At 40.6% G+C, this 14,595-nt stretch overlaps 2 protein-coding genes across 3 annotated transcripts; one reads left to right on the forward strand and one right to left on the reverse strand.

Annotated features, from left to right (window-relative positions):
• Positions 1 to 326: 326 nt before the first annotated feature.
• On the forward strand, positions 327 to 8,079 carry cdk10 (cyclin-dependent kinase 10). 2 transcript variants are annotated; one of them, XM_010884096.4, is made up of 15 exons: positions 327 to 555; positions 2,222 to 2,456; positions 3,068 to 3,203; positions 3,906 to 3,978; positions 4,155 to 4,226; positions 4,378 to 4,480; positions 4,594 to 4,675; positions 4,767 to 4,834; positions 5,304 to 5,356; positions 5,606 to 5,675; positions 5,759 to 5,818; positions 6,487 to 6,610; positions 7,163 to 7,302; positions 7,385 to 7,437; positions 7,610 to 8,079. In XM_010884096.4, the coding sequence occupies exons 3-15, from the start codon at positions 3,114 to 3,116 to the stop codon at positions 7,702 to 7,704; spliced, it is 1,083 nt and encodes a 360-aa protein (XP_010882398.1). In that variant the 5' UTR covers positions 327 to 555; positions 2,222 to 2,456; positions 3,068 to 3,113; the 3' UTR covers positions 7,705 to 8,079. The 2 variants fall into 2 exon arrangements, with proteins under 2 accessions (XP_010882398.1, XP_010882399.1); XM_010884097.4 differs by lacking the exon at positions 327 to 555 and adding an exon at positions 2,015 to 2,146.
• A 117-nt stretch (positions 8,080 to 8,196) lies between these two features.
• On the reverse strand, positions 8,197 to 14,371 carry vps4a (vacuolar protein sorting 4 homolog A). Its single transcript, XM_010884095.4, has 11 exons — positions 13,972 to 14,371; positions 12,441 to 12,552; positions 12,165 to 12,309; positions 11,918 to 11,979; positions 11,692 to 11,811; positions 10,775 to 10,931; positions 10,501 to 10,649; positions 10,261 to 10,342; positions 9,800 to 10,019; positions 9,416 to 9,556; positions 8,197 to 9,320 (listed from the first exon to the last, which is right to left on the reverse strand). Exons 1-11 carry the CDS (start codon positions 13,990 to 13,992, stop codon positions 9,219 to 9,221), a joined length of 1,311 nt encoding a protein of 436 aa, XP_010882397.1. The 5' UTR covers positions 13,993 to 14,371; the 3' UTR covers positions 8,197 to 9,218.
• Positions 14,372 to 14,595: the final 224 nt, after the last annotated feature.

The raw sequence follows: 14,595 nt of genomic DNA on the forward strand, positions 1-14,595 counted from the left end.
CTTCTATTTATAATCAACACATGAATAGAGATATTGGGTCCCAGCTTGTTCTCAGGACAGTCAGAAGCCAGTGACCTCTGTAGAAAGTTAGTCAACTTCAGTCATTACATGCACAGGCAAATGCACTTACAAATACACTTGGATGTGACAATGTAAAACGTCATTCAAGGGCTGATGGTGTAGGGGCTGTCAACAATTGGAGTCCAGCCAGTGTTGCTTTTTATAACCCTTAGCCATCTGCTCTCTTAGCCAAGGTACATGACTGAGCACCTCTTTGGCCAACATTCCATTCTTTATCATTGCTGAAAAACACATTTCATGGAGTACAGGGAGTGGTATATAATCAATAAATACTACCCAGGCTAGGATCAACCACCCTAGATAGAATCCTGGTTAGACTTGACAGACAGAAAGAGATTGAGTGAGTGAGATAGTCACAGCTCCTTTCTGGGTAATACTCCTAGCAGTGACACACTAAGATTAAGCATGGATAACTGGAGGTTGTGTTGACCTAAAGTCTGATGGGATCTGCAGTGAGCCAACAAAAGAATGAAGGTAAAAAAACCCAAGCCAGAGCCTTTTGTTGAAGTTATTGTGTTGAATTTAACGTAACTAAGTGTTTTTGAAAAACGACTTTGTCCTTTGAGTGCATTACTGCCGTATGTTGCGGATGCATTAACTGTTAATGAGACAGATACAGGGCTATACAAATATAACCAATTTAATATTCACAAATGAGCTACGCATGTAATGACTGACAATCTACAAAGGAACAATATTATGTTGAAGATGTAGTGTTTGTACATTTACAGACAACAAAGAAGGTACTTCCGTTGGTATTCTTTTTGTGGACGATCGACGTACATAAACTATCAATCTCGGAAACACATGTTTTTGTGTAATCCTCAGGTAAACAATAACAGGTGTTGTATTCAAAATTCAAATTGACAAACAAATGAGTAAAGAGTAGCTGTTTTTTTTTTTATAGATTCATCGTTATTTTTCTAAATTATCCTCCACTTAGCACAATAAATTAGCACAATCTTGCTAACAGAGGTGCTTGTATAATCATTGGGAACAAGCATGGGAAAATAATGTAGAGAATTTTTTATTTGATATTTTTGTAATTTAGCTGACACTTATCCAGAGCAATTTATACGGGGGAGAAAGGGAATAATAAGTCATTTGAACGCTGAGGGCAATGGGCCTTATTCACTAACCGTTCTTAAGAATAAATTCCTTCTTAAAACCGCTTAAAACACACTTGCGCAATTTCTACGATGATTCTGACAATCACCAATGTTTTATTTGGGATTTGTTCTTATAAGAACAGAATCCACTGGACGCACAGTCAAGAGCACTTGAGTGCTGACATGTTCATGGCAAATAATTAGTTATTGCGTTTTCTTCAGTTGTACAGATTTATTGTACATAAGTAATATATAACCCCATAATTTATCATATTTTAATAATAATTTACATTATTCGACTGTTCATAGATTGTTCACAGATTTGAGATCGAACTTTTTTTTTTAACTTCAATTGTGCGCCCCTTCTCCGGATACAGCGTTCACCGAACGAGTAACAGCGTTCCATGCATTTTTTGTTGTTATTTTATATCCACTACTGAAGCAACTGTATATGACAGCTCGTTTGCTGTTCACTTCCTGCAGCAGTACCTCCACATCAGAACTACTGACTTTTTTTTTTACGTTTGGAGTCCGGTTCTCCACCGTCTTAGCATTTTGATTTGGGCATTCATGTGGTCTCTCTTTCTGTGTGCGCTCACGGCCCTGCAGTTTCATGTCCTTTTATGAGGATTTGCGGGGCGTTTACCTATGCTAATTAGGAACAACTGGCCCACGCTTTTAATTATCGAGGACAATGGAATTATAAAAACACATGTGCGAACAATTCTGCGATTTAAGTTACTATTGTAATGGGACATCTATATTTACACATTGACCAGATAAAACACGTCTTATGCATTACTGCTTAACTACAGTATACTGTGCTTTACTCTACATGACTCTCTTTTATTTTGCTCTACTCTGTATTGTCCAGCAATGAACTATGCTCTCAGTCCAGAACTCACCATAAAAGACATCCAACAGATGTTGTAATTAATCCATGCTTAGTGGGAAAGGTGAATTATCCCCTTTTTTGAATGATTAACTTTGTGGAACTAAATTATTTGAAAGATTGTTTCTTCATCTTATAGTGGTAGAGCCAAGTTGGCCAACCCCTTCTCCGGCAGAAAATTCCTCAGGTGAATCTTCAGTCTCCTCTACAACCACTCCTCCTGCCATAATAGTCACTGCACCTTCCAAGGAGGACCTGTTTGCTCAGCCACCCACCAGAACTATAGAGGAGGCTAACAAGGAGCCAAGACCCAGTAGGCAACCCATTTGTGTTGGTAGAGCCATCACTAACAAAGCATAACAATGCTGGAAAAGGTAAGGTCACAGTATTTATACTGTAGGTCTCCCACCCCCTAGAGCACAGAGGGCTTAGTGCAGGTTTTCTCGCTTACATTTATCTGATTGACAAATTAAACCAGGTTGAATAGGTTTCATTTGGGCCCCAAAAACCAGCATACCCAGGACTACCATTGGAATTGGTTTGAAATCTGTCCTGGAGGCTTATAAAAAGTGTGCCTGCTATGTAGGCATAGATTTGTGGACTTTTAAGAGTGGTTATATTTCTTGGTTTCAAGAACCCAGTAAGAAATGTAAGTTATTCTGATGCGCACATCCCATATACTGAACCCTGCAAAAAATTATACTTTAATATTGTTTTTAAATATATATTTAATTCTTTACATACTTTTTCCCTTAATTGCTCTTTGCATTCATTAGAAAACAACATAGAAATTGAACGAATTATACACTGGCGCTTTTATTTTGACGTTTTCCTCGTTACAATACGGATATGACGTCATGGTTTGTGCTGCTGGTAGAATACTAGTGTTTACTAACCGTATCTGATGTTTGTTTTAACTACCTACAATGGTAGATAGCTAGACGTCTACGTTGTACTCATACTCATCGTATTCTCTTTCATATAGTTCAGCAAAGCCGAATGAACCCTCATATAGGGCTTGCAAACAGAAAATGGAAACTGCAGCAGACACGGACCCAGACCCAATAAAGCTGAAGTCTATCAAGAACAAAAGAACGTTCACAGTCCCTCAAAAACACAGGGTGAGCAAATGCTTCAAAAACATAACTTATATCTAGAAAGATTCAGATGAATTGGATAGTCGTGTCCAGCTAGTTACATTATCCTGAAAACATTGCGACTGAATGGAGTTGCGTCATTTATGTATTTATTTTTAGAGTGCTGGTAATTTACAGTACTTAACCCACATAAAGTCCCCACACGTCACTAGTTAGTACCCGCACGATTGATTGAGTTGAAGAGCCGCTACGATTAGTGGTGGCTGGCTGAAGCATCCGACGTCACATAATGACCGAGCTTAACACCTCAGCCCGCATTTATAAGAATGTCCTGTGTAAACGCGGTATATTAGGAAAAGTATTTATAAGCGGGTACACTTATTTGTTCAGTTAGAAACGTCGCGTTCAGCCAGCTACGCAAAGACTTCACAGGTGGTTATGTCATGTTACCTCTGGCCTATAGAACTTAGGCATGCAGACAGAGCTTGTAGATCCCTTACAAATCCAGTTAACTGGGTTCCTTTTAAACGCCTGGGTGTTGATAAAGGTATCTGGGTTAAGTTACTAAAATTATAAATTTAATAGCAAAAAGGTAAAAGCGACATTATCATATTTTTCACGTAGTTTGAGTGTGAAGAGCCATGGCATTACAGGTGGCATTAGCAAATATTGTGAATGACTGATCTCTTTTTAACACCTATGGTATTATGTATTTTCTTCTGTCAGCTTGGGAACTGTAGGAGTGTGAAGGAATTTGAGAAACTGAACCGAATCGGCGAGGGAACATATGGAATTGTGTGTAAGTCATCTATGATTTGTTGTCACTGGACTGGCAGTTCTTAGATTTCATGGAGCACAGATTAAGCTTACACACAGGTTCCAATACCTTTAATTATTTGTAAGAACAATTGAAGTGCTGTAGATCTGTCTGTTTGGATGCCTGTAAGCCTCTAATGAAACCCTATCCTGTCACAGACAGGGCCAGAGACACCAGGTCTGATGAGATCGTAGCACTGAAGAAGGTCCGGATGGACAAGGAGAAGGATGGTATGCTGACCTGCCTTTCTGTAGTTGCGTCACTCATATCACTCAACAGTTTTGTGATTGTGACATTGTAATCATAGGTTACCGCTAACTTGTTTATTTAGGCCCTTATGTTGGATAATGCTGTTGTTTTCACTGGCACATTTTGTCACAGGGATCCCAATCAGTAGCCTCAGAGAGATCAACCTGCTGCTCAAGCTCCGACATCCCAACATAGTAGAATTGAAGGAGGTGGTGGTGGGCAGTCACCTGGAGAGGTAGCCATTACTAGTGACTCAACATTGTTGTCACACTGTGTTTTAGGGAATTGGTTGGCTGCATTCAGTAGCCCATTTATCAGTCAATTATATCAGAATTTGTCTCTGAACAGCCTTTTCCTGGTAATGAGTTACTGTGAGCAGGACCTGGCCAGTCTACTAGAAAACATGCCAACACCTTTCTCAGAGGCACAGGTGTGTACAGTAGTGAAAATATTTTGACACTAGGCATCATTGATTTCTTCAGACAACTGTGTGTGGATGTCTAAGCCTCTTTCTCCTCCAGGTGAAGTGTATTGCTCTACAGCTGCTGAGAGGCCTGGATTATCTTCACCTCAACTTTATCCTGCACAGGTTAGACACAACATTGTCCAGACCTTGTGTCTCAGAGTCATATGATGTGATTTAGGATTAAATACGTCTGTAGATTGGAGCAAATGTTGTACCACAACTGTGGTTACGCGTTGATGATGACAGTTCATGACCTTTCCGTCAACTTAAAAAAAAAAAAAAAGGATTCTTTCCAGAATCCAGACCAATTTTTCTTTACTTTCAGTGACGCTTCAGAACTATCTCCAGAGAATGTTTCCCGTCGTCATTTAAACAGCTGTGGTGTGCCCTTTCTAATATACGAATATGCTGTATCTGAAGCGCTCTCTAGGCACCACAGTCCGTATGTCTGAAAAGGTTATGGCTCTGATAGAAATGGATCGGAGTTCTGTTTTGAATGTATAGTGTACTCTGATGCAGTTTTCACTCATTACATGCCTTGTTAGTTTTATCTAACATGTACGTGGTTCATTTGAATCCGTGACTGTGGCAGGGACCTGAAGGTGTCCAATCTGCTGATGACTGACAAAGGTTGTGTGAAGATTGGTGAGTCCTCACCATTCAAGTTGTGTTCCCTGGGTTATGTCAGTCAGCATGCATGTCCTTTAGTTGAACCACAATACCTGACTTTAAATGTGCCCAGTAATAAACATATAACGTAGATGTGGTGCTTGAGGTGCACACCAATTCATAACCAGTTTACAACATTATTCAACATGCGCTGATACGTTATAGTCCATAGAGGCCATGCTTCTGTCAATGGTGGATTGTGCTCATAGTTTCCTCTCTGTCCAGCTGACTTCGGCTTGGCCCGGTGCTATGGCATTCCCCTACAGCCCATGACACCTCGGGTGGTGACATTGTGGTGAGTCTGTCCTTCAACTTCAACAGGCACTGATCCTTAATCCTCCCTGAGCTTCATGAGATCTTCCTCCCCCATCTTTCCAGGTACAGAGCCCCAGAGCTCCTCCTAGGGACTAAGACACAGACCACAGCCTTAGACATGTGGTAAGTAGTTGTACCTAGTTATTCTGTTGCGGAGTCCCCTAGACGTACCCCAATGAGTGTCTTTCAGAAGCTAATTTTACATCCCCACCTGTTCCAGTTTTAGTTAATTGATTCCCCTTTTGTTTGAGCCTCATTGTTTTTGGGATGTTGTTTATTAGGGACCATAAACATTTTCTCACAGACCGTCTGTCCTTTGTCCGTTTACATCAACTGAGGGATTTACATGCATATTTACCCCTGAAGGACTTCCTGAATCAAAATCCATTCAGTGGGGATTTTCTCTTTTTGATTAACAGCACATACAAGACAAGATATTGTTTTAATGTGAAACTAAAGTTTTTGACAAAGTAAAGTGTGTTGGTTAGATAACTAGCTGATTTACCCTTCAGTTAAAATCAGGTTGCATCATTCTACGTCAGTTTCTGGTTTTTAAACCACTATAGTGTTTAGGACGTTGTCTTGAAGACTTGTGTCAGGCTTCCTCTGGGGTTTTCCTGTATTTGGCTCCATTAATCTTGCTCTCAGCCCTGAAGTTGTTCCCTGCTGATGGACTGCATCTGCATAACATGTTGCTGAACCCACGCTGCTTTACAGTGAGGGTGGTGCTGTCAGTCGCTAATGTTCTTAATCATGTCTGTGTGACCAAACTGTAACTCATGCCTCCTTAGGGCAGTCGGCTGCATCTTGGCTGAGCTGCTTGCCCATAAGCCTCTGCTGCCAGGGGGCTCTGAGATCCAACAGGTGGACCTCATAGTACAACTGCTGGGTACTCCCAATGAGAACATCTGGCCGGTAAGATAATTTTCCTCGGGGTCGATTCAGGCTTCACTATGGCGGGCATCTTTCTTACACTGTGTATTTTCCCCCAAATTTCATGACATTTAATTTATGATTAAGACCCTGCTTCATCACAGCAACACTTCCCAGTCACAGTAACTCTCCCCAGTCTCTGGACAGTCGATGTCGAGAGGTTTTCCAAAGCACATTCCATGGCTTTCTGGTTCTATTCACACTGCTCGCTAAACCAGGCATTCTAATCTGGAATGTTTTCGTGCTAGGAGGAACCAGCTCTCTGCTGGCCCTTTTCTTCGATTGTGGTCACCGGCACCAAAGTAAAAGGAGTTAACAAACAGACTACTATAGCAATAGCTTTTAACAATTTTATAATTACAGTGCATGCAGAATTATTTTATTTGTATTGGAAGCTAGAGGTTGCTCTGCCTTTGCCCAAGTCCAGGCCAGAATACAAGCAGAAAGTGCATAAAATGTTCCCCCCTAATGTTAGTTTTCACCATAATTCGATTGTTCAACCTATGTTTTAATGTCAATGTGTTTGTTTTTCAGGGCTTCACTCGCCTTCCCCTAGTTGGCCAGTACAGTTTGAGGAAACAACCATACAACAACCTGAAGAATAAGTTCACCTGGTTGTCTGATGCAGGGCTGCGTTTACTCAACTTACTGTTCATGTATAATCCCCTACGCAGGTAAATACCGCTGAACAAACCTTTAGATGTACGGTTTACATAATTATCTTTGGCTCACACAGGTGTTTTTGTCATCTGTCAGGGCCACAGCCAAGGACTGCTTGGAGAGTTCCTACTTTAAGGAGAAGCCTTTACGTAAGTGGGCTCTAGGTTATAGTTCAATAAGAAGCATGAGCTGACACACAGATTTCTAAAGATGCTGACTAATGAACAATCAAAGTGCCTTTTTCAGGGCTCATGGTGAAGAGAAAAAAGAGTAGTTTCTGTGGAATTAAAGGAGTGATTTGGGTCTCTGTCTTTTCTTTAGCTTGTGAACCAGACCTGATGCCAACTTTCCCTCACCATCGCAACAAAAGGGCGGCGCCTGCTGTAGAGAGTCAATCAAAACGCAGCAACATGTAAATGCACATACTTCATTGCAGTTTAATTTAATGGGAGAATAAACCCTGGTTGTAAGAATGTGCTTTCATAGAATGTATATACCAGTCCAAATTAGAGATGTTGAAAAGTTTTCAACTACTCTACAGTTCAGCTTTCTGCTATTGTTTGCAAAATACTTTGTAATTCTGTGCATCTGATAAATAATACAGAATGTATATGATTAACATATGTCCTATGGAATTGTTTGAACGGATGTAGGTTTGTCTTCTGACTGTGAGTTTCTTGTAACTAAGAGGATTTATTATGCTGTAATGATGTAAATAGACTTTTTGTTACTTGAATATTTTAGTTTGAATTAACTGCTTTTTTCAAATAAATGTGGAGTGTTTACATTTATTCAAAGTCAGTATGATTAATTTTTTCACAAGGTACAGACATTTTGATTATAAGGGTGGAGTCATTATTAGCCAGTGATCAATAATATGGAGTGTAATTTTAAATGAATGTCAAAACTTTTTTTTAAATTCTGATTTTATTAGGTTGGCATAACAACAGTGATAACCTTCTGTGACAAACTAACCCCTGGCCCCAACTATACAGAGATACAGCAATACTATTATGACAACTAGAGTTGCTGTGTTCAATACATTTGTCTGTTCTGGTACGTTCAGATAGAAATATGCCATGTTAAACAAACATGCCTCCTAGACATGTTGAATTAGTAATACCATCTGCTCTATTATGGAATACTATATGCAACATTTTAGAGTTTTGCAACTTAAAAGCCTAAAATCCTGTGTGGAGGACTTTAGACTTCCTGCCTAGTCCTCAATTCCAGGAAGCAGCCACCATGTAGACAACAGCCACTCACGAGCATGATCCATACATGTGCAAAAGCTTAGGAAAAGTTAGTACAGTCTTTTGGAAAACCAGGGCTTTTTGGATATTTTTCTGACTCCCAATGACAACAGTAATGGACAATGTGTGTTCTGAGTGTCGGCCATGGAACCATTTATTTTTAATCCTCCAACAGTTGAACAGTCTGCCCCCACTCCATCCTCAGTCAGTCATATCACACAAAACGTCTAGATCATATTAAATAAATAGTTGAAGCAACACTGTCCATACCAACACTGGGGAGCAGCCATGGTCAGTCAATGCTCAAATCCTTCAAAAGCAACGTAAACAGAGCAATCACACACAAGACATTAAGACTTGAACATGAAATATAAGACCGGAAACCTAGAATTGTTTAAAAGCTCTTCAACACCACTCTACATAATGATAATTAAACAACTTCCAAAAGTGCAGAATGGAAAATAAATAAAGTATTTCAGTCTTCAGGACTTTGTCCAATAGTATGATCATAGGGAAAGAATATGCATGAAGTTAAAACGCTCCATCATTCTTGCCAGTGCAGATTAGTCCAATTTTGTAGTGTGGTAATACTGTAGCTACTATTTGATGGGAAGATGGATGGGATTTGACAGGAGAAAAAAGTGTAGAGTAGTGAAGGTCAGCTTGACCAGGCCTTCTCAGCCCTCCTGTCCAAAGTCCTCGGTGAACTTTCTGACCTTGAACAAGTCCTCTGTGTTGACTGTAGGACGTGTGGTGGACAGGGACCGCAGCATGTCAGACTGGAGGGCAGAGTAGAAACCATTAGCATTGTTCAGCACTTGGACAAAGGGATATGTTGAAATGGACATGTTGGTTGTGGATGTGTGTTTGTCACCATGCAGACGATTGGCTCCAGCAGCTTTTCGCTTGGCACATCCATCCAGGTCATCTCTACAGCACCTGGGTCCCCAGGCGAGCAAGGTGTCAGAAGGTCATCCACCATCAACTGACTGTTGGCACGGGAAGGCCCTCGCACCTAACATAACAAACCGCAAACTCAAATCTCAAGAGTCCACTGCAACAGGTTTACTACAATATATCCTGTTACAACAGTACTTCATACTACTGTTACATGCAGTTACTGTTACTACAGTATATCAGGTCTCTATAGTTTAGCTTGATAATATGCATCCTGTTACTACAGTATATCCTGTTTCTATAGCATATCTTGTTAATATAATGCATCCTATTACTACAGCTTATCCTGTGAAGAAATTACCTTCTTGAAGTGAGTGGCTGACTGCACTTTCCTGACCGGCTGCATGAGGGCATCCCGTACGATGATGCTGATGTCGGCCCCAGAATAGCCCTCCGTCTTTTTGGCGAGCTGACGAAGGTCTGCATCACTCAGGCTGTGGGGTGTGTTGCCCAGGTGCAGCCGGAACATCTGGGACCTAGCAGGCTCCTCTGGAAGAGGGATGTAGATGCGCTTCTCAAACCTGATGGTGCCATTACGGGTGAGAAGGCTCGATCATTACTTAACTGCACACCATTTTTGCTTCAACGATTCAACCCAAAATGTTCCCAATTTACTTTTCAACAAACAAACAAAATACAGCGTTGGTCTTCCACTCAATGGAAACTACATAGATCTGTACATTTGAATACAAATATTATGTAAACCTGTTGGTCTACAACAAACATACGTCCAATCCCTGTCCTCTAGTTTTGACCACTGACCTTCTGCGGATGGCAGCATCTAGAACCCAGGGAATGTTAGTGGCACCTAGGGTGAGAATTCCATCGTTGTTGTTGCCGACACCTGTCAATCAGAAAACAGGAAGGAGAACTGTTTGAACCTGTTGCTCCTTTCCTGCATTTTACACATTAAATCAGAAAGGTCAAGTGGGCTGTTTGTTTGGTCTTAGGGGCAAATGCTTGGCAAAAGGTGTGGACCAGGTGGAGTTACTCATCTCTCACCCTGCATCTGTACCAAGAACTCGGTCTTGATCCGCCGGGCCGCCTCACTCTCATTCTCATTCCTTGAGCCACAGAGCGAGTCAACCTCATCAATAAAGATGATGGAGGGCTTGTGTTGGCGGGCAAGATCAAATAGGTTTTTCACCAGTCTAAACGATGAGAAAGAGATATAGACATTAAACTGGACACAAGAGTATTAGTCCGAAGAATGGGTCCAATCAGGTGTGGATGCACAATGGCGATTTACACAATTACAAATAAACAACTGCCTCACTTCTCACTCTCTCCAAGCCACTTAGACATGAGGTCTGATGAGGACACGGAGAAGAAGGTGGAGTTGTTGGCTTCTGTGGCTACTGCTTTGGCCAGGTAAGACTTTCCTGTCCCTGGGGGTCCAAACAGCAGAATCCCTCTCCAAGGGGTGCGTTTGCCTGCAACCAAATTCAAGCATAATGAACAGAGGCAACACATCCCGAATTCAAGCATAATGAACAGAGGTTACACATCCAGAATTCAAGCATAATGAACATAGGCTACACATCCAGAATTCAAGCATAATGAACATAGGCTACACATCCAGAATTCAAGCATAATGAACATAGGCTACACATCCAGAATTCAAGCATAATGAACAGAGGTTACACATCCAGAATTTTCAATAGTTAGGCTGACAAGCCCACATTTCGCTGTGTTATAGACTGATTTTATAATGGACCCCCCACCCCACCCCCCAATAAAGTGTGCCATCAATCTATATACTACCTTACACTGACAAGCAAAACCATATTTTCAAACGTTGTGCCAATTTATTGAAAATAAAAAATGTATGCACATAAGTGTTTAGTACTTTGGCAGCGATCACAGATTTTGGTCTTCTTGGATATGTCTCTACCAGTTATAGACATCTGGATTTGGGCAGTTTCTCCCATTCTCCATCTCAATACCATATTATGTTATCTGATTAATCAATTAATGGCAATAATAATCAACAGATTAATCGATTATCCAGATAGTTGTTAGTTGCAGCCCTATCCAATTAATTGAATTTGCCATAGGTGGACTCCAGTTAAGTTCTACAGACATCTGAGCTCAATCGTGAGTGTCAGGCCTATAACAACAAAATGTGGAGAAAGTGAAGGGGTCACAATACTATCGGAAGCCGCTGTATATGATGAATAAAAGCAGTCTAACCTGTAAAGAGGTGAGGGAATTTAATGGGCAGGATTACAGCTTCCTTCAGGGCCTCCTTAGCTCCCTCCAGTCCAGCCACATCGTTCCATCGGACATTGGGCTTTTCCATTACAATGGCACCTTTACCAGGACCAGAAACAGTTAGGTGCCTCATGCATGTTTATCATCTTCATTTAGATGACACACAATCTTGGCTATGGACTAGGTAAAGAAGAGACCAACACACCCATTAGCTGCTCCTGCAATTTCTTTCTCTCTGGATTTTCACCCTCACTGTCACTGTCACTCCTTGAAAGAAACATACACACGTAAATGTCAAATCAAATGAGTTGCTGCTGGTGACTACGTGGTCCTGTTTATAGTCCGCAACGCACGCTTGAACAGTGGTATCTGTTCACCACTGGTATTTCCTCTGTGTGTTTGTGCTAATGCGGGACAGGGTTGGCATGAGCAAATGTGTGATGACAACTTACTTGTCATTACTCTGTGCTTCCTTGACAGGCTTCTTCCCAGCTTTGTCTTTGTTCTTCAAGTAATCTTTGAGTTTCTCTGCCCGATCTAAGTACTGCATACATTTACCACGTATGCTCTCCTTTGCTTTGTCACTGTGCGCTTCATCTTAATAAAAGAGAGGGAAAAATGTCAATGTCTTCTGGTTCCTATCCGTGCAGTGTTTCCCTAATAAATGTTTGCCTCCCAAAATGGTTTTATTTTACTGTGGCCAGGAGAAGACTACATTTCCCACTCACACTTAATAGCATGCAGGAAGTACTCCACCGCATGCTGATAAAGGCGCAAGGCCTCCTCATAGTTCTTGTTCTTGTCCTCCTCTGTGGCTTTGGTAACAAGATCAATTGCTTTCTGTGTGAGAGAAATGAGGGCGAAAGGGTTGTAATACCATGGGTGAAAGCTGACATTAAGGCAATTATCTACCTAAGTACCAATCAAATAATAGTACCTACTGTAGTAATGTAACAGCAGTCAGCTTACAGGGCCAATTTAGGTTCCTATGTGTTTAGAACTATAATTATATTTATCCATTGATACATAAAGAATGAGCTAAGTTTAGCTGTTGTACCCAAGTAAAACTTAAAATATCTGTATGTTTCACTGTAATGTTTGAAAAATAAACAGTTTATAGCCTAAAAACCTGGTTCAAAAAAATATAATGAATGGTCAACCCTTGCATGTCTATTAGTTCCTGTGGTTACATTTCTCCAGCCCCATCCCCAAGCTTTTTATGGAAATGGGCAGTGATGTTTGATTTGTTATTGTTTTAACTGCCGATTCACATATTAAATGGCATATGGTTACAGTCATTTGGCAAACATCTTCAGAGAACACACAAGATAGTATACCTAAATCTTTAATGGCCGAACAAATTCATAAGATATGTTATGTTAAAGTACAGACCGGCCAGTGGTGAGTGCTGTTTGAAAGGGCATTTGACCAGGGATGGTGGGCATAAACATCCTCGAGCTTCACTCCTTTTGTTGCAAGTTTGAATGCAAGGAGTGGCTATTTTTTTTCTAGTTATTTGGTTACCTTAATCCCAGTACCGTGATGCCTAACCTTAATCCAAGTTCTGTGATGCCTAACCTTAACCCAAGTACTGTGATGCCTAACTTTAACCCTAGTACTGTGATACTTAACTTTAACCAAAGTACTGTGATGCTTAACTTTAACCCTAGTACTGTGATACTTAACTTTAACCAAAGTACTGTGATGCTTAACCTTAACCCTAGTACTGTGATGCCTAACCATAACCCTAGTACTGTGATGCCTAACTTTAACCCTAGTACTGTGATGCCTAACCTTAACACCAGTACTGTGATACCCAACCTTATCCTTAACCTTAAATGTAATTCGTAATAGATCAGTTGTTTAAGGTAATGTGTAGCATATCATTTGTTAAATATAATTCATAACATGTTCTACATTTTAGCAAATTCATAAGATGATCCATTTTAGTATCGCATTATAACGTACTACTAGATAACATATCAAGAATTTGGCTGTCACAGATGTACGTATAAGTTATGTATTCCCCTGAGACTAGGTTGCTGTAGTAACTAGCTAATAACGTACAGTTAAACACCAACATTCAAGTGTTTCTAGTTTATATAACTTTCCATTTTTTTCCATTTATAATTTATATAACTAGCTATTGAGCTACACACAACAATGCATGGTGATAGATTAGCTGTGTTGTTGGTCAGTTTCTAACGTTAGCAAGTTAGCATCTTTAGCTAATAAGCAATACTACGTTAACTAACTTACCTGTAATGTTGACGTTGTCATTTCATCTCACTCTTCTTCTCTTCACCCAAATACCTGTCTTTGATGCTAATCTGAAGTATCTTTTAAAATACGATTGCTATATTTTCAGAAGGGTTGTTGCTGCATGACAAAGGTGGCTATGCTAACCTCCGACAGCCACGGCCCATCAACATCAAATATATATTGAGAACTGCGCATGTGCGAAACGCTGACATAAAGTTGTTTTTGACGAAAATGTAATTGTTTCAGTTTGTCATCTTCACCACGTTGTAGTTACCTAACGGCACTATATTCATCCCCCACAAACCACAAGTCTGGTCTATTGTCTTGCCTTCGACTAATGGCCATTCAGCTGGGAAGCGCAAAAGGGGATTATGCTGGGGAAAACTGTTTCGGAAAACTGCCTGAGCTGAGTACCCGTCGTATGTATTTGACCAGTGAGGCAATGCTCTAATGCAGGGGTGGGCAAACTAAAGCCCTGTTTCGGCCCGCGAAGCAATTCCATCCCACCCGCGGTAGGCAGGTTAATAAAATTGTTTTGAGGGGAAGTAAAACGTAACTCACCAGTCCATTCTTATATGTGGTGAATCTGAATTTAAATTATTTCGACATTTTATTGGACCT

This window comes from Esox lucius, chromosome 19 (assembly GCF_011004845.1).
Source record: "Esox lucius isolate fEsoLuc1 chromosome 19, fEsoLuc1.pri, whole genome shotgun sequence".
Lineage (NCBI taxonomy): Eukaryota > Metazoa > Chordata > Actinopteri > Esociformes > Esocidae > Esox > Esox lucius.